Source organism: Polypterus senegalus, chromosome 13 (genome assembly GCF_016835505.1).
Source record: "Polypterus senegalus isolate Bchr_013 chromosome 13, ASM1683550v1, whole genome shotgun sequence".
In the NCBI taxonomy this organism is placed as follows: Eukaryota; Metazoa; Chordata; class Cladistia; order Polypteriformes; family Polypteridae; genus Polypterus; species Polypterus senegalus.
The window spans coordinates 94,949,511-94,968,863 of record NC_053166.1 but is presented as its reverse complement, the minus strand read 5'-3'; the positions used below and the strand labels follow the sequence as shown (position 1 = coordinate 94,968,863).

The window sequence follows — 19,353 nt, the reverse complement described above, 5'->3', positions numbered from 1 at the left end:
CAAGTAAGCATTGATCAAAATAGTACTCAGGCCTTGCCCAAAAAGAATCCGAGATTGGTATTTATGATGTCTTAAGTTTTGTCATCACACAGAAATGCTAACATCTAACAATGCAACTTTGCTTATGCCACCGCAATGAGCACTCTTCAGGTCCTACTAATGATGCTTTGTTTCCCCTGTGGCATGGGAATGAATATATTATATGGTTTCCACTGGCTCTGTGATGGGCATGACTAGAGGTGCAAAAGGAAACAGAACAGAAAATTAGTCCAGCAAGAAAACATTAAAAAATCAAGTTATTGTACCCAAAAAAAATTAAATTGTGCTTGATATTTGAATGTGGTTTCTTTTGGGATAGTGTATGAACTATATTGTGTATGTCCCTTTCCTTTCTCTTTCAAAAATAGGATAGTGAGACCAAATACGTTTTTTGTTTTGTATGCTTTTTGTGCTACATTGTTAGAGGTTCTGGGAAGGGTGTAGAGTTGGCATTGCTATTGTAAATATTCAACTTGCTATAATTCTATGAATGATGAAGAGGCAGTGAATCTAGAAAAATGTTCCTGGCTATGACAAATATGCTACATTTTTTATTGGCCCTGAATTGTAGAGTAGATTCTGCAGTTTATTTTGATATATAACACATCTGTATGTTTCATTTTCATTGAGTTAGCAGCACATCTATAAGGCCCTGCCACCCTCCACATAACGAGGTGCATAGTAGCACACTGGGGGCTTTTAAACACTGAATCAGTTGATGAGTAAGAAACCAATGAATTTCTGATGGCCAGTTCCTGTCAATGATTTTTCTTATGTTTCAGCGTAAATCCCTGAAGAAAGCTTGGCTAATAAATCACACAGCACCATTTCAAATAACTTGTATGTGCTGTGCAGCTACAGTCTAGGGGCCATTACAAGCAAGAAAGAAAATAACTAATAGGCTAAGGTGGCACAGTGAGGCTGTGCTCAGTGCTGTTGTCTCATAACTCCCAAGAATATAAGCTCCATTTCCTTATAACGTAGATGTTCTTCCAATTACAGTGTGGGCTTTCTACAGGTGTTCCTGCTTTTTCCAACATGCTAAAGGTATGCATATTGTTTTAAGAGGCTATTCTAAATAGCATTTTATACTTGAGTGTATTCTGTGATGGACAAGTGTCTTTTCTAAGGATTGTTCTGGACTTGAGCCCAGTGCTCTTATGGTAAGCACATGCTCACCACAACCCAATACCAGGTGTAGAATGGATGGATGGAAAAAGGAAGTAACCATCAATACAAACAGACGAACATGTGGAAGACTTGGATTATTCTGAGACTTGGACATATTCAGAGTTATTTGTCTGAAGTTCGTGGGCAGTACAACTGAGCTCCTGTTGTTTAATAGTTTGTCAGTAGCTCTTAGTCTGTCTCCAGTCCACTGCAGGACTCTCCTGGAAACACCTATGCTAAATCACATAGGCCACTTTAGATTAATTAAATAACCCAAAAAGCACATTGCTGAGATGTCGGAATTCAATACATCATTGAACTAAGCTGACACAAAAGGTAAACAGATGACGCACTACTGGATAGCATTATACATTGAACTCTAAAGGACACTTTATAGTAAGATAAACTTGCAAAAGAAGGCTGGATTAATTTTTGTTTTGCATAAAGATAGAGTAAATTGTGAATGGTGTTATATAAAATAAAACTTGATAAACTGGAACAGTCTGCTGGCACAAGGGTTAGCACTGAAGCATTACAGCTTCAGAGTCATGAATTCAGTTCCCAGCATGGTCTGTATGTGAGATTTGCATGTTCTTGTTATGTTTGTCTAATGGCAACTTTGCATTAGATTATTATGAGTGCCCTGTAGGTGTAATGAAAGAGTTACTGACAATTAACAGAAAGACAGAGACTAAACAGTCTTACTTTTTGAATAGGCACTTTGCCAAAATATTATCAAAAGCTTATATTATAATATGGTCACTAGAACCTAATAGTCACATGTATTCACTGGATTCCCACCTGATTACTACAAAACATTACACTGTGTGCACCATTATTAGACAATCTTGGTGTTCAATACATTTTACTCATATTACAGTGTGATTTCCTTTTTAGTGATTCACCCAGTCTTCCATCCATCCATTTTCTGTCCTACCATTACTCATAGAGACTTGGAACTAATGCCCACAGCATCGGGTGCAAAAAGATTAAAAAAGGCCTGTCTGTTTAGTCATAGACAAGACACACACTAATGCATTTCTGGATGCATTACTTATACCTCAAATAGATACTCTCAGTGCAGAGGAATTGGATAAACCTCTGGCACTATCAGAATTACTAGATGCTATAAACTCACTTCAGAAAGTGAGCAGTAGGCTCTGATGGCTACCCTGCCACATTTTATAAAAAATTCTCAATTAAGCTAGCTTCCCTTTTATTAGCAACATTTACAGAAGCTAGACACAATAAAATTCTATCATTAAACCTTTCACCAAGAATTATTTACCATCTTTCCTTTGCAAAATATGGACTTATTTCAATGTGCATCATATAGACCAGTTTCACTTCTGAATAATGATGTTTAGATACTCTTCAAAGTCCTAGCTAGAAGGATTGAGAAAGTCCTTCCTTCTGTCATTTCACAAGACCAGACTGGATTTATTAAAAGGCAGACACTTAGCTTCCAATCTTCAACACCTGTTTAATGTAATATATTCACCCACAAAGTTTAACACCCTGGAAATATTATTATTGTTGGATGCAGAGAAAGCATTTTATGTGGTTGAATGGAACTACCTTTTCACTAGATTGGAGAAATTTGGGCTGGCCCGAACATTTACTCATGGATCAAACTACTGTATACCAGTCTAGAAGCTTCAGTTTGTATTAACAACATTTATTCAGAATACTTCAAACTAGAACATGGTACTAGACAAGGATGCCCCTTGTTGCCACTGCTTTTTGCAATCGCCATTAAGCCACATGCAGTTCACTGTCGAAATGCTTATCAGATAAAGGGGATTATTAGAGAAGGACTTGAATAGAAAATTTCTCTATATGCAGATGATATGGTACTTTACATATCAGATCCACAAAATGCTGTGCCTGCAGTGCTAACAGCACTAACAGAATTTCAAAAGATTTCTGGTCTCAGAATTAATTTGAATAAATGTGTGCTCTTTCCAGTGAATTCTCAAGCACACAATATTAGATTGGATTCCTTCCCTTTTATCATTGCAGATCAGTTAAATGCCTAGGGGTAAACATCACAAATAAACATAAAGCTCTTTATCAACAAAATTTTGCTGTCTGTATGGAAAAAATTAAGTAAGACTTTCAAAGTTGGTCTACCCTTCATCTCACTTTAGCTGGAAGAATTAACATTGCCACAATGAATATCCTTCCTAAGCTTCTTGTCCTATTTGAAAACATTCCAATATACATCAATATTTTATCAAAATTTTTTAATAAGTTAGATTCAACCATGACCTCATTTATTTGGAATTCAAAACATCCACATATCCAAAGGGTGACCCTACAAAGACCTAAGGTGGAAGGTGGCATGGCTCTACCTATCTTTTCAGTTTTATTACTGGGCGGCAAATATGCAAGCAATAAAAACATGGACATCAATATAAATAGATTAAACTTTTTCCACCCTCTCAAATGTAAAAAATTTGGGATTAAATTCTATTGTTGATAAGTTTTAGTCAGGTTTTAGAACAAATCACTGTACAGTAACTGCACTGTTTGCAATAATGATTAATGATTAATGATGGGTTAACACTGATAGAGGTCACATATCTGTTCTTGTTCTACTTAACCTGAGTGCAACTTTTGATACCATAGACCACACAGTATTCTGATAAATCACCTTAGTCAATGGGTGGGTCTCTGGCAGTGTCTTAAATTGGTTTCAACCTTTTTTAAGAAGTAGACTTTTTTTTGTTAAATATGGTGATTGTGGTTCAGGGAACTATGATATTGTATATGTTGTACCTCAAGGTTCTATTTTAGGTCCATTGTTATTTTCAATCTGCATGCTTTTGTTAGACCTGATTATACTGAAACACAAGGTGAACAACCAGAGTTATGTTGGCATCATGCAGCTATACTTATTTATAGTACTTGATGACCCTGACTCTCTAGGCTGTATAATCCAGTGTCTGTGTTGTGTTTCTAAATGAATGAGTAGTAATTTTCTCAAGGTAAATAAGCAAAAAACTGAATCTTAGTCATTGGTAAAAATGGTATTTATGATGGTATTAGAAATAAACGTGATACCTTAGCATTAATAATAAGGCAGAATTAAAGAATTTAGGTTTAATTATGGACTCGGATCTAAACTTTAAATCACATATTAACCACATTACCAGGAATGCATTTTTCTATCTAAGGACCATTGCAAATGTTAGACCCTTTATAACATTGCAAGATCCTAAAAAATTAATTCACTTATGTTATTATTCAGAGAGATTATTATATTGTGTTCCTACCTAAGAAAGACATCAGTTGTTTTCAGTAAGTTCCAAATGCAGTAGCAAAAACCTTAACTGGGAAAGAAAATCTGAGCATATCTCACTATTCATTACATTGGTTACCTGTGTCCTTTAGAATTGTCTTTAAAAACTATTAATTAAATAATCTTGTTCCAGCCTGTATTTTGGAATGCCTGTCCCTCTACACTCCAAGTTATCATTCCAGGTGATAAGACAGCCTTTTGCTGGTATGCACTAAAGATCTGGAATACTTTACCAACTGAGATATGCCAGGCTAATACTGTGGATCATGTAAAAAAATTCCTAAAAATCTACTTTTTTAATGTTGTTTTTTCATAGCTACATTTAGTTCTGCTCTTAATAAACCAGATATGTATAAAATGAACATACTCTTCAATTAATTTGTAATGCTTATTACTCTTTACCTTTCTCTGTTTTCTTTTCTGTTTTTTCTGTGATGGCATTCTGCACCACCACTACCTAAATCAAAGCACGGTGCAGCCATCTGTAATGTTTGAATGAAAGCAGGTACCCCAACTTCCCACAAGACTCAGTGTGTCTCATTCTCTGAGATGTAGCCAAAAACAATAAGGAACTACTTGTGAACATTTATGTTATGTAGAATGCCCAGTTAAGGCTGGAAGGTCTTTTGGCCTTGGAACCGCTATAGATTTTGTTTTTTTCTCCACCTTGACTGGAAATTTTTTTCTGTCCTCCTGGGCCATCTGACATTATCACTGAACTTACTCCAAAAACTCTGTCCCTATTAATTAAATATCGATCATAGTAAGTTATTTATTTACGTTTAAGGTAGGCAGTGTGGTGTAGTGAGTAAGTTGTTGGACATCAAATCCTGATACTGACACTGTGTGAGCATGAACATATCGCTTGATCTACATGTCCTCCGAAAGAAATGTAACCAATTTTATTATAAATGTTGTAAATTGCCTTGGATAAAGATGTCAGCCAAATGAGTACATTTATATTTTTATGTGTTGTTTATTAATTTTTTTTTCTTTGCTCATAACTGTTCCTTTGACAAGCACTTTGAGCCACATGTGCTACATAATTAGATGTTGTTGTTCTTCTTTTTTCCTTTAAGACTGTCTCTGGCATTAGTATTTGCTCTTATCTCCTCTTCACAGCTCACAGTATTATTTTTTAAATATTTATTACAGGCCACCTCAAGGTTGTTATAGTTTTTGCCTTTTTATATTAGTTTTTATTTCTATATTTTTTCTGACCTTACTTAGAAATTCAGTTTAGTTTTAGTTTTCCTTCATCGTGTATTATTAGTTTTAGTTTAGTATTTAATTCACAAAAACATTTTTTTTATATCTATTAGTTTCAGTTTTAGTTTTAGTAATTATGGCATGGAGCTCCTACTGAGTTTATTGTTGTGTCACAATCAAACAGAACTGTACACTTAACAGATTTGGATACGAGGTTAATGTTAGTGGAAGCTTACTGCACTACATGGTTTACTATCTGGTTTTGTTTTTGTCTGATAAAAAAACAAGCATAATCAAAACTAGATACTGAATATCAACAATTTTATAATTTTTTAAATATTTTCTCCTGAAAATCACGGGGGCTTAGGAAGAACAGGGCTCTTAGACTTGAATCAGTGTGCAGACCCCACCTAGCTGTATTGAGGGAAACAAAGAAAAAAAGCATGTAGTGTCAAGGTTAGGGGCAGTGAGACTTGAATAGCCCAACATAAAGGACAGTAACCCCATAATGAGTAAAGCAAGAGCAGGTAATAGGAGTAAAAATGGCAGAGACAGCATCTGAGATTAAGAAAAATATATACATTATCTAAACCTGTTTATCCGGAGCAGGATCGTAGGAAACCTGGAGCCTACTGCAGCAGGTTTGGATGTAAGGCAGGAAAAATCCCTGGTATGCAATATGTATGATAAGGTTGATGTTAAGAACAAAAAGAATATGATATTTCAACTATCTATTTTGAGAGAGAGAGAAAAATGTTGAAAAAAGGGACACAACTATTTTAAAATATAATTCTGCTAATGGATTACTTTCACAGTATCAGGTATTTTAAGTTGTGAATATGAACTAAAAAAGATAAATTAATAAATATAGAATAAATACAAAAACCCATTAGTATGTTAAGTTTTTCATCACTTGGCAGACTCTCTTCACCTACCTACCTGTTTGTATTGCTTCGTTGTTATACAATGTTTTAAAAGCAAATGTGATTGGTCAGCAACAATATGCTGATCTTGTATGATGTCATAGTCAATCTCTCGATCACTGCTGTTTTATTTTCAAAAACCGGGTGTGGTCTCCCCTAGACTTTCTTGTATACTCGGATATGGGGATAGATATTTGAGGTGTAAACCGCAAGACAATGATTATATTTTTATATTGTGTATGTTAAGGAACTATTAACAACAAATCAAATCAAATATATATAATATATTGAACAATTATTATAAAAGTAAAGTTGAATAAATCGGACTCTGCAGCTGCATGAATAAAAAAAAAAAATCGACTATGTGTTCAGGTAAAGTAGGCCCAAATATACATCTACAATTGTGGTGTAACAACCACATGCCAAATTTCATTCATCTATTTAGTTGCATTTTTGAGTTATCGTGTTTACACACACACAGACACACGTGCACACACACAATTCCAAAAAAACGTATTTTTGGAGTCTGGGAGGTCTATAACAGTAAGATTCATCAAAATATCGAGGTTGAATGTTTTCATGAATTACATCTTGATATACAACAAGTGCAAAGAAAGGCAGCATGTAAATTGCTTTCTATTTCACACGCTTTACACACCCGCATTCAGCTTGCTCTGTCACCGCAAATGCTGTGTGAACACTCACCCTCCATTACCAGGTGCCGTTAAATGGATGAATATGTGCAGGCGGGTCGTGGTGGATGACTTTCTGTTTTAAAGTTAAAATTTACAAGGGTTAAAGACTAATGGCAAGAATATTAATTGAAAAACAAAAGCTAAAAATATTTTAGTAAATTATTATTTTATTTCAGTTAGTCTTTCCAGCCCTCCGTGACCCTGTGGTTAGGATATAGCAGTTTGGATAATGGATGGATGGATGAATGGAGTCTTTCCAGCCTGCGGTGGGCTGGCGCCCTGCCCTGGGTTTGTTTCCTGCCTTGCGCCCTGTGTTGGCTGGGATTGGCTCCAACAGAACCCTGTGACCCTGTAGTTAGGATAAAGCGGGTTGGATAATGGATGGATGGAATGAAATGAAAAACTAAAACTAAACAATATTATTAAAGTACCTGGAAAGACTATCCATTATCCAAAGTAATGCTCCTATTGTAATTCATTAAAGAAAATGTATGTATTTCTTTTTTTTGTAAATTATTTAATAATATATTCTATATTTTATATTATTTGTTGCTATTATTATTTATTAATCAGAAAAAGACTGGGAAAACACTCATCTGGGCATCAACATACAATAATGTCAATATCAGTGCTTGAATCAGCAAGGACAAATGAACAAATAGGCTGTTTTTAAAATACATGAAACAATACTAATATGCTGTTTTCCAGCATGTGTGCAATCCCAAGATGCAGATCAATACCCAACAACAATTTTGGCTTAAAAAATGCATATATGCAGTATGTTTTCAGGAATTTGTTGTCATGTTTAGACTCCGGACGCACCAGCTTCATTTAAAAAAAAAGAACATACTAGATATATTTGAAAATGATAAAAAAATTGCTTTACTTTAGAATACTGGTATATGACACTGATTGTGAAAAAATATCTTTAATTTGAAAAATGCAGCACTTATCCTTTAGAAAAGATGTACTGTAATAATATATACAAGGATGCTCTGAAAGGGATATATAGAAGCTTGGGAAGGATGTTCTTTTCAACAATATAAATTCTTCTTTCTAATTTACGATGTTGGGCCTATTGTTTTTAAGAAAGAAAACTTACTGTACTTTTTTCTGCTTTGACACTCATGCCTGAATTGAATGGGGCCTGAGAATTTAGTCTAAATCACAGGCGTTTTTTATTCCCACAGACCCATCTATACATCTGAGAGTGTTTTATCATTTGTTGGGATCCGTTTGTTTCTCTTTTTGAATCCATGGGCATGGCCCTATGCACCCACACAAAAATGCTACTAAAACCCCATGTTAAAGAATATCTAAGCCCACCTTTTAGAAAAGGAAAAAAAAGAATTATAATTTTTAACATTACAGGAAAACAGTCAATAAAATAATGATTTCATTAAAAGTTTAGTATTCAAAAAGTCCTTCCAGTCTTGGGGTACATGGGTTCCCCCTGAATCGGGTACCAAATCATCTTGGTGTCTTCCAGCCCTGAGGACATCACTTCCTGGGAACTGACTATAAAAGCCCCTCATCCTTCATATTTAAACAGTTCTACTTTGGACGCGAACCTGTACACATTGTACTCAACTCAAAGCCTTTTGCAGCCAGGGAAACTATATGGGTGGCTGCCCCAGTTGTTTATTTCACACCACATAAAACTGTGTTTTAAAGTGAAGTATGTTTTATATATTAAAAAATGAATGTCCAAACGGTATTAATCTGTGAAATTTTCCAAAACCTTAAATTTACCAAATTTCAGTAGCTTCAGGATGCATATTGTCCTATGTTTGTCTTTGCCATTCTGTTTCTTCAATGGTTATATTTTTCCATAACTTTTAATAAATGATGCTCTGCACAAAAGTGTGCCAAGTGTCTGATATAGCAGCAGAGCAGTCAGTATGCCCTTAAATCATCTTATCTGAGATGTGCAGTTAATAACATTGGTTGGAGGTGACTTTTAAGTGAAGCCATGCATCTTGGGCTGAAAGCTTGTTGCAGAGGTTGGTGATCAGTGAGGGGAAGTACACAGCTAGTATTCTTTAAAAATGTCTGAATCTCAAAAAAAAGTATATTTTTTTTTTCTTCCTGGAATGATGTGGATATACTACTGTTTACAATGTGTGTTCAATCTCAAAACAGAGATCCATTCCTGGTAACGCTCATGGCTTTTAAAATGAAAGTATTCACTAAGTTTTATGGGAGATGTTTTTATATTTGGACTCTAGCCCCATGACTTTCATTTTAAAACATAAGTGCAGGCTAGGTACTATATAAAATCTATAAAAATACTTCATTTCAGACCACAATATCATGTGGCAAATAGATATGCTATGTAAACAAATAGTTTCAACTTGAAAAATACCAAACATATCCTTTAAAACACTTTTTTTAAGGAAATTTAATTTATATAGTCCCTCTTGGAAAGTGAAACAACATTTTTGCAAAAAAATGAGGCTTACAATAAACCTGAGGTATGTCTATAAAAGGCAATATTTAGTGGTAACTAGGTTAATATCCCATTATTCAGTATAGAATAATGCTATTGTTTCTTACTCCTTTGTGTCTGTGTGGACTTTCCTATGGCCTCCTCCTATATACTGTCAGGGATTAAAAGTAAATGTTAGATTTTTTATTTTAGTTTTATTAATTTGTGCTTTTCTTTGTGCCTAGTCATCTAGTTAGGGCATCAACAAGTGCTGTCATTTAGAAATTGGTTGGTGTGATGTAATATGACAATAGGGTTGCGGCTTATGCATGTACATGGGTGATGTCACATTGATCCTTGTTTTGGCTGGGTTATATTTAAGCAGGTGACTCATGATAACAGCGAGTGATCAAGCAAGTAAGAAAGAGAGTGAGAGCTGGTGAATGGTGAAAGGAAGCAGGACAGTAATGGAGCCCAAGGGAGGAACGAGTGTGGCCAGTAATGAGGTGGGGGCCAACAGGTTGTGCCATCACGGTCAGGATTGTGCTCTCACTGGGAAGAGCCATTGAGTTGGTAGTGGTAGGAGGACAGCACGCTTTTGCTGGGTGGAGCCATTCAGCAGCGGTGGGTGCAGAATAGAGCAAGACTTGGTAGCTCCCCATGGAATGGTGTGGAATTGGTGCTGGGGACCCAGGCCAGAACAAAAGGCTGTCTGCATTTGCTGATGGACTTCTCCACGGACTGCAAGGTCTGCAATGTCAAGTTGAGGAGATGTCAGTTATAAGGGGGCACCAGGGCTCTTTCTTTTAGGGACAGTTTCTTGCCTGTGTTTTTAACTTCATTTTGTATGGATCTTCTATTTATTTGTTTTAACCTCCTCTATGAACACTTCATTTTATTTGATTATTTATTTATTATATATTTTGCACTGTACTTAAGACACTGTTTTGTTTATTTGCTTTAGTTTTAAAATAAAAGCACTGAGCACCTTTGCATCTACCCCTTTCAATGTATTGTATGTGTATTTCCTCATCTGCCTGGCTCATCCGCTTATGTTACTGATGATGTTGGGTTCAAGAGTCCACGCTGTGGACCTGTGCCGCTAGTTGCACTGGGTTGGTTGAGGCATAGAGCTTTCCCATGCAACTAATGGCTTAAGGGCTGGTGGGGGAGGAGGTGTATATTGTAAAAGGTTTGCTGCTCGCTGGTGTATTTTAAATATGGAAAAATGGATTTTGCACTGCACTTTGGACATTGTCTTGTTGGTTTTTGATGGTTTTAATAAAAGTATGAGCACCTTTGCACACCCCCAAAATGTGCTGTGTGTGTGTGTCCTCATCTGCCTGGCTCATCCAGTTATGTTATCGATGGTGTCTGGTTCAAGAGGCTCCCACAACAGAAGTGGAAGCATGGAGCTAACCTACTTCTTCACATGCCATGTTAGTAATTACTGTATCTACACTTTGTAACAATTAAGGATAGACTCAGTAACAAGGTTTCCACCCAAGGAATTTTTGTGAAAAAATATTTAGCGTTTTAAATTTTACCTGATGGAAATGCTAATTATCGATAAAATGTTGTACATGTCAACATAATATTTTTCCGTTTAACTTTAGCGCATAAATTCTATATCGATACTTCAGATGTCGCAAAAACTACATTGGAAACACTTTTTGTTGGGAAAAAAAGGGCTTTAATGCAAATAAATGTGTCACATGATACGTTTTCATCACGTGCAATCAAAACGAGAATGGCGGAGCGGTTCGCATGGTCTGATGAAGAGACTTGTTATTTCTCGCGATGAGCCAATGCAGTAGCGGATAGGCTGGGTCTCCTGCTACTAAAAGGGGTACCAGAACTCCCTCCACATCAACTGTAGCCTGGGGGTGTCTCTCAGGATGTCTAAATAATACAAAAACCGCAAAGGTAATTTACTGTGCCAGTCAAAATATTTAACAAACCGTGTGTTTCATTATCTAAACATTTTTTTGTTATTATTAAATGGCAGATGTTTTAGCATATATGAGAAATTCTCTCATTAATATTAACTTTAGTTTTTTTTTATTAAATGTCGTTATTTTGTATTAATTCAAATTTCAGTTTTAATTAAAAACCTTATGGGAAGCAGGTTACAGTACTAATTCAGTTGTTATCGCACTGAGAAGGGGTGTTGAAAGGTAGGCTCACCTGTACAGATCCGATGCTGCAAACACAGCTGCATCATGGGCACTTCCAGGAGTGCCAACGCAAATGTCTCGTTTCATGCACCTGTCATCAACAAGGGCCTGGAGAACAATCGATGGCCACCCTTTGCGATTAATTTAATCGCGGTAGCCTTCCGTCGGGGGAAGAATAGGTATATGCGTGCCATCTAGCGCACCATAAATCTGTGGCACAAGATGCACCAAGGAATTGTGGTTTGCAATTTCATTGGCCTCCGCTACAGTCGGAAGTCTGATATAACGCCGCATTAATTTTTCTTTAATAGCGGTGCACACAGCATATACACATCGATGGACGGTAGTTTTACTAACCCCGAAAGTTTCTCCAACTACTCTATACTCGGTGCAGGTTGCCAGCTTGTAAAGGGCGATGGCAATCCGCTTTTGGGTTGGAACCGGTGGTCGGTGACAACCTGTGATGGGCGCAACATCAGGACTGATGAATCCACACAAAATCTCAAACATCGGCCGTGTCATTCAAAAATGTTGCAGCCAGAGATTTTCTGTGAAGTGTCTCCCCACCACCTCCTCCCAGAAGGTCTTATTCCGTCGTCTCTCCCATACCTGTGGGTTTCGTCGCACTGGTGTACTTTCTTCGAGCTCTAGGGCTATCAGACAAGCAACTGCTTCATTCTGCTGTCGTCTTCGGATATTATGTACAATTACAATTATTTGTGAAACTGAAATAACAGTAAGCTGGCAAATTTCAAAAAACTGTCTGAATAATCTCTCCATTTCTTTGTTTCTTTGTTTAGTGGAGGGGGTGTAACGTGGAAAACAAAAGGTATATAATTTGCGACATACACAAAATTATGTATGGAAACGGCTCAAGGGCACATTTTTTTTCGCGATACAACAAAACTTATGCGACAGTTCATTTTGGAGGGGATGACGTCGTCACACACACCATTTTATCGATAAAAAGGCAGTTGGATGGAAATAGGCTGGAGACAGCAAATTTCGCACATTTTTTTTGCGTATATTCTGCTTGTCGATAACAAAACGTCGCAAAAAACTGGATGGAAACTTGATGTATGATGAGAGAAAATTAATTTGAAGCAATTTATTTTAAAACATAATTCAGATTTTAGACATTGCCTTTTTATTGACTTTGAGTTGATTTTGCCTTATTATTTGGTTGTTGATGTGTAGCCCTTTAGTAAAAATCCCTTCTATGTTTAGACCCATTTAAGAGATAAATCCCTAAGACAAATTTCTGCCTATCACTACACCAAAAGAACGAAAAAAAACACAGTTTTGATAATTTCTTTTATTGATTCTGAAGGGGACAAACATCCCAAATATGTTCAGGAATCTTAATTTTAGTTGTGGACATGAATGTGACCTGTGACACAGTGGTATTGGTTCCTACTTTGCGTTCAGTATCAGGAAAGAAAGAACATACACTGTCTTTATGATGCATGTGATGGAATAAGTATGGTTTGAAAAATGGATGAATGGTGGCAGATTGTTTGGTTATTTTTACAGGTATAGGCAATCCACCCTTTTCAATTATGCCCTCATACACTTGGGTGTGTTGGGTAGGAAGTGACTAAGACTTCTGTAATTCAATAGCAAGGAAGTGAGCTTTCTACTTAAGAGGACATATGTTATTTGATATAGTGGCCTCACAGGTCTGACCAGTTTCCATAGCAGGTACAGTCAGAGTTAAACACATAGTAAAACAAAATAAGTAAAACAGTTGCATTTACAGCAAATGTGCCAATTAACCCAAGTAAAGATAGCCTAAAAAAGTCAACGATTTGCAGGAAGATATATTGGTGGAAAAGAAACAGAAGCAGTCTTTTTTTTAAATCACAAGGTCCAGACTCTACCTTATTTAAATACTTTTCTCTTTGAAGCTTTCTTAACCAACAACTGGATAGATGGAGTTTGCTAGTGACTTCATATTTCTGCCTCCTTTGAAATCAACTTGGTGCTCTGGCTATGACAACGTAAACAGTGGTGAGTTAAACTGATATTTTTCTTTCTACCTGTTTTTCACTTGCTGGGAAAAGTTTGGCTGAACTATGTATGTTTTTTTCACTTGGAAATCCAAGTATGGAATGCCACAGTTAAGATACATTGCTAGTGGTGTACTTTCCAAGCCTCTACTTTTGTCTCAATTATTACTTGTGTGTCAAGAATGAATAGTATAAAACTAGTAACATACAGTATCTGTTGCCACCAAGGGCAAAAAACAGACGCATGTTGGGCTTTTACAGAGCTCCAAGTTCAAGTTCAAAGTTTATTGTCATGTGAACAGTAAGGAAAACATTTCCTTGTACGTCGCCATACCAAACTTCCTCAGCCTCCTCAGAAAGTACAGGCACTGTTGAGCCCTCTTGACCAGCTGTGTGGTGTTAAATGTCCAAGTGAGGTCCTCACTGATGTAGATGCCTAGGTATTTAATGCTGCTCACCCTCTAAACTTCAATCCCTCGGATGAACAGTGGTCAGTGAGATCTCGTCTCCTTCCTCGTCTGTGTTGAGGGTGAGGTTGTTGTCCTCACACCATGATGCCAGACTTTCCACCTCCCTCCTGTAGGCTGCCTCATCCCCACCAGTGATGCGTCCAATCACTGCGGTGTCATCTGCGCACTTTAGGATGATGTTATCTTTGTGGGAGGTGACACAGTCGTGGGTGAACAGGGTGTAGAGTATGGGGCTGAGGACACATCCCTGTGGGGTGCCTGTGTTTGTGATAATGGTGGCTGAAATCCTATTACCAATCCTGACAGACTGGAGCCAGGAGCCAGTCACAGAGGGTGGGGGGCAGGCTAAGTGCAGACAGTTTATGGGTGAGTTTATGGGGAATAACCGTGTTAAAGGCGGAGCTGTAGTCAACAAAGAGCATCCTGAAGTAAGCCCTTGTTCTCCAGATGGGAGAGGGAATAATGTAGTGTGGCTGCGATGGCATCTGAGGTGGATCTGTTGGGCCGGTAGGCATACTACAGGGGGTCCAGAGTGTCCGGTATGCTGCTGTGAATGTGGGCCTGCACCACTCTCTCAAAACACTTCATGATGATTGGAGTGAGTGCTACTAGATGAAGCAGTGAAGTGAAATAGTGAAATATTAAAATATTTCATGTGTGAAAGTTGGTAGATGACAGATTTTAGCCCTGTGACAGTGAGACTGGACTCCTTGAATGTATTTGGTGGTCCAAAGTCAGAAGTGTAGAAGCACTCTGGACCAATATTTGGAATTCTTTATAGCCCTGTTTACTTCTAAGATTAGTAATGGGCCACCAGTTAAAATCTTCTCCCAGCCAACAGAGCATTTAGTTTGGAGCTCAGAGGTGAGCATTAGGCAAGGGCTTAGCTAGTAAGCGAAAGTCTTAATGGAAGGTGTAGAAAAGGTGCTATATAGGCGCCTGGCCCGACACAGAAAGACATGGAGGTACGTATAAAAAGTACAATGACTTTTATTTTTCTTCAGCTGTGGGACACGTCTTCCCCGTGCCACACAGCCCAAACACAGTCCCAAAATCACCAAGCACAAAACACCACAATTCTCCACCACTCCTCTCAGACAAGCTTCGTCTCCTTCCTCCCAACTCTGGCTCGTCGAGTGGTAGTGGCTGGGCCCTTTTATAGCCCACCCGGAAGCGTTCCAGGTGATTAACCACCTGGTCCTAATTGCACTTCCGGGTGGGGCTGAAGACTCGTCCAGCTGGGCTGTGGGAAGCAGACAGCCCCCCCGGGCCCTAACCAAGCTGTGGAGGACTCCATCTCCCATGGAGCCCTGTGGGCGGTTGGGGAATCACCGTCGGCCAGGGAGGCTGCCACCAAGCGTCCCGGGGGAGGTATTGGACTGCCCATGGCGGCTCCCCCGGAACATAAGTAGCAGGGGCGTCCCTGCCGGGCATGGGACCCGGCTGTCCTTCACAAAGGTTAGCAAGGATTGATTGATTGTGTGAGTAAGTGGCACTATTGTTTTTATTGGTAAGCCCTTTGAGGCATCAGATCTTACTTATTTTTAATCCTTTTATTTAAGCTTTGTTCCAAGTCTGCAGTAATTAGTATTCCTATGATAAATTACTACTTTTTTTTTTACTATTTCGACCTTGGATTCACTACTGCTTGTGAACGATACCTATATGCCATACATGCTGTTGTTCTGAGTTTAATCAAGATATGAGGGTTGTTTCCTGTCTTGAACCCAGTGCTGCCATGATAGACCTTGGCCCAGAACAATCTTGACTTGGATTAGGCAGATTTAGGAATATTTTATGCTATGTTTTGTTATGTTATAGATTTACAGAATCAGCAGATTACTGTTATGCAATGTCAAGAAAATAGACCACCCTGGCCCACAAGCAAAAGCTTGGGCTAAGAATTTAGTCAGGCCAGAAATGGACAGGAGTGATTCAGCTGCAATAATATTGTGAATATGTGGGTGTTAGTTTGGAACATTTAAAGATTAAGTAATGAATTAAACACAACATTAAAATAGCAAAATAGACTTCTGTCAAAATCTGATCAGAAATGTCAACTTTTGATCTGTGATTTTTTTGTATTTCCCCTAGTAAGATAGGAACTAAGAGATTTCTCTACTTTCATTAAATGAGTTGCTCAAAAACTTGAAGAAAGTGGTTTTTCAGTTCCCTTTGTGGAGATAAAAATTAAACCGGTTCTTCCCACAAGTATTACTTTTGAAATAATATAGATTTTTAATTGTAATAGTATGAGATTGGAAGCATGCACTGATACAGTGTGTTGCTGCACCCCACACATAAAAAAAAACCTCAGTATCTCAAATTAGGACCTGAGCACAGCTGTGTAACGGGTGACACCTCAGCACCACACTACTTGAAATGGAACAGTGTGAGGAAATTTACAGTGGCTGGAATGCCAGTCCTGCCACAAGCCCTGTGTTCTTCCTGCAAGTTGGAGGACCTGCTTGCATGACTGGATAAAAGTTAAGGGCCTTGCTCAAGGGCCCATCTCGGGTGGAATCACTTTATGGGTGTCTAACTGGCAACTTTCTGATTACTGGTGCAGATTTCTGGCCTCAGCACCACCATGCCACCCTAATCCTATCAGTACTTTTTGAATAATAGCAAGTGTGAAGTTTAGGATACAGTGGAACCTCGGTTCACGACCATAATTCGTTCCAAAACTCTGGTCGTAAACCAATTTGGCCGTGAACCGAAGTAATTTCCCCCATAGGATTGTATGTAAATACAATTAATCCGTTCCAGACCATACAAACTGTATGTAAATATATTTTTTTAAAAGATTTTTAAGCACAAATATAGTTAATTATACCATAGAATGCACAGTGTAATAGTAAACTAAATGTAAAAACACTAAATAACACTGAGAAAACCTTGAACAACAGAGAAAACTAACACTGCAAGAGTTTGCACTGTAGCGCTACAAACTGCTCGCTAAAAACACTTTTTTTTTTAATGAGTTATAAGGACAGGGAAAAAAATGAACATTTGAAAAATCTGTAATTTAATAAGCCACCAAGAAAAGTAACATTGCAACAATGCACGCTACGAACCGATCGCTGTAAACAGAAGTGAAGTGGAGGTTAAAATCCAATAGAAAAAATTCTTCATTAAATACAACGAGGTTAAAACAATGCTCGGATCTGTCTGTTTAAAAACAAGCCTCATGCGTCCAGCCGTCTCTCTCTCTCTCACGGGCGCATGTGTATGTGTGTCTCTCTTGCGTACATGCGTGTGTGTGTCTCTCGCGCGCATCTGTGTGTGTCTGTCTCTCGTGTGTGTGCGTGTCTCTTTCTCGCACACCCGCGCACGTGTCTGTGTGTGTCTCTCTCGCGTGCATGTCTGTGTGTGTGTGTCTCTCTCTTTCTCACTGCAGAAGGAGAGACTGAACACATGCGGAAATCATTGGCGCACACAAACCGAAAGGGAAACTGCTTGTTCGTATACTGAGTCTGTGGTCGTGAACAAATGCAAAAGTTTGGCAAATGTTTTGGTTGTAAACTGATTTGTACGTGTTCTGAGATGTTCGTGAACCGAGGTTCCACTGTACTATATTTAGAAAAAAGTACTTATTAACTGTACAAGGAAAAAAATATTTTAAATATATGTGTTGTGGGTTGTTGGGCATAAAGAGAAACTGTTTATTTCATTTATTAAACCACCTCAGAAGAGAAAGTCTAGTAGATGGATAAGAACAATTTGAGGCAAGAATTTCTAATATAAGCAAAATGAATTTAAAAAAGGGACAGATCATCTTGAAGATAGAGAGGAGAGTCTGAGTCGTTGCTGCCTAACTATATAATAAATAATAAGAATATTATTTTATTGTTTATATTTGGCTTTTTATTTGTAATCTTTGTGTTTTACTTTTGTGCTTTAATAAATAAGCTAAACTTTTTAAATATTAATTTTGTTTAGATTCTTACATTTCTCTGAACTAAGAGGTTCATGTTTGGGGGTTGGGTGTGGTTTGTCTGTGAGACAAAGCCTGCAACAGGTAACCAAAGTGCTAAGACCATAAATCTGAAACTGCAAGGTAAACTTTAAAGGCTCTAAGGTCACCACTTCTTCCATATCTCTCATCACTTAGGATAGGCTAGGTTGTCTAGCCTAGGAAACAGAGATGGAAAGTCTTGGTGTCTTTCCTGGCCTGGATCTGGACAGCATAGATGAACTATTTCCAACCTTTGTGTTAATTTCCTGTGACCTGTAGTGATGTAGGGATGTAATGATATTTAAAGTACACAGAAATGTTTTCAGTTATAATATAATGAGAAGTCAAGCAAAATGACACCTTTATTGGCTAACTAAAAAATTACAATATGCAAGCTTTAGAACCAGCTCGGGCCCCTTCTTTAGGCAAGAGCTGCCTCGAAAGCTTACATATTGTAATCTTTTTAGTTAGCCAATAAAAGTTGTCATTTTGCTTGACTTCTCATTGCATCTATAATGGCTAACACTGTACAACACCCTACTATGACAGCTATAATATATATATTCTACTTCAGGAGAAAATTGTGGTACATTGGGAAGCACCACAGTCTTAAGGACAGCACTTGAGACCTAGAATCGATTTTATTTCTGTCCACCATTCATATCAAGTTTGCATGTCTTCTTTTGAGACATTCTAATTTTTCAAATTCCACAGTTGCCAACCCTCAGCATCATCCAAGTTGACTATCATCTATCACATCCATTTTATTTTTTGTCTACTTTGATTTGTCACTTTTCATGTGTTTCTTGCCAGTCATTTTTTTACTCCCCACTCTACACTTTTAACTTGTCATTTATTACATTCATCACCTTCCACTTATCACTTGTTCTCACTACTTTTCCAATTCTCCCTCATCAATAATTAATTCTTGGTCATTGTTTACCAATGGTTATTTCTAACTTAGCACTCAT

At 37.7% G+C, this 19,353-nt stretch overlaps 1 protein-coding gene across 3 annotated transcripts in view; it reads left to right on the top strand.

Annotated features, from left to right (window-relative positions):
- LOC120542540 (circularly permutated Ras protein 1-like) overlaps window positions 1–19,353 on the top strand; it is a 270,320-nt gene that overhangs the window by 47,988 nt on the left and 202,979 nt on the right. The window contains exons 1-2 of one of the 3 annotated variants that reach the window (XM_039775069.1): window positions 13,629–13,646; window positions 13,853–13,955. In XM_039775069.1, the coding sequence (XP_039631003.1) occupies window positions 13,877–13,955 (79 nt within the window). In that variant the 5' untranslated portion in view covers window positions 13,629–13,646; window positions 13,853–13,876. The other 2 variants (XM_039775068.1, XM_039775070.1) reach the window with 2 other exon arrangements.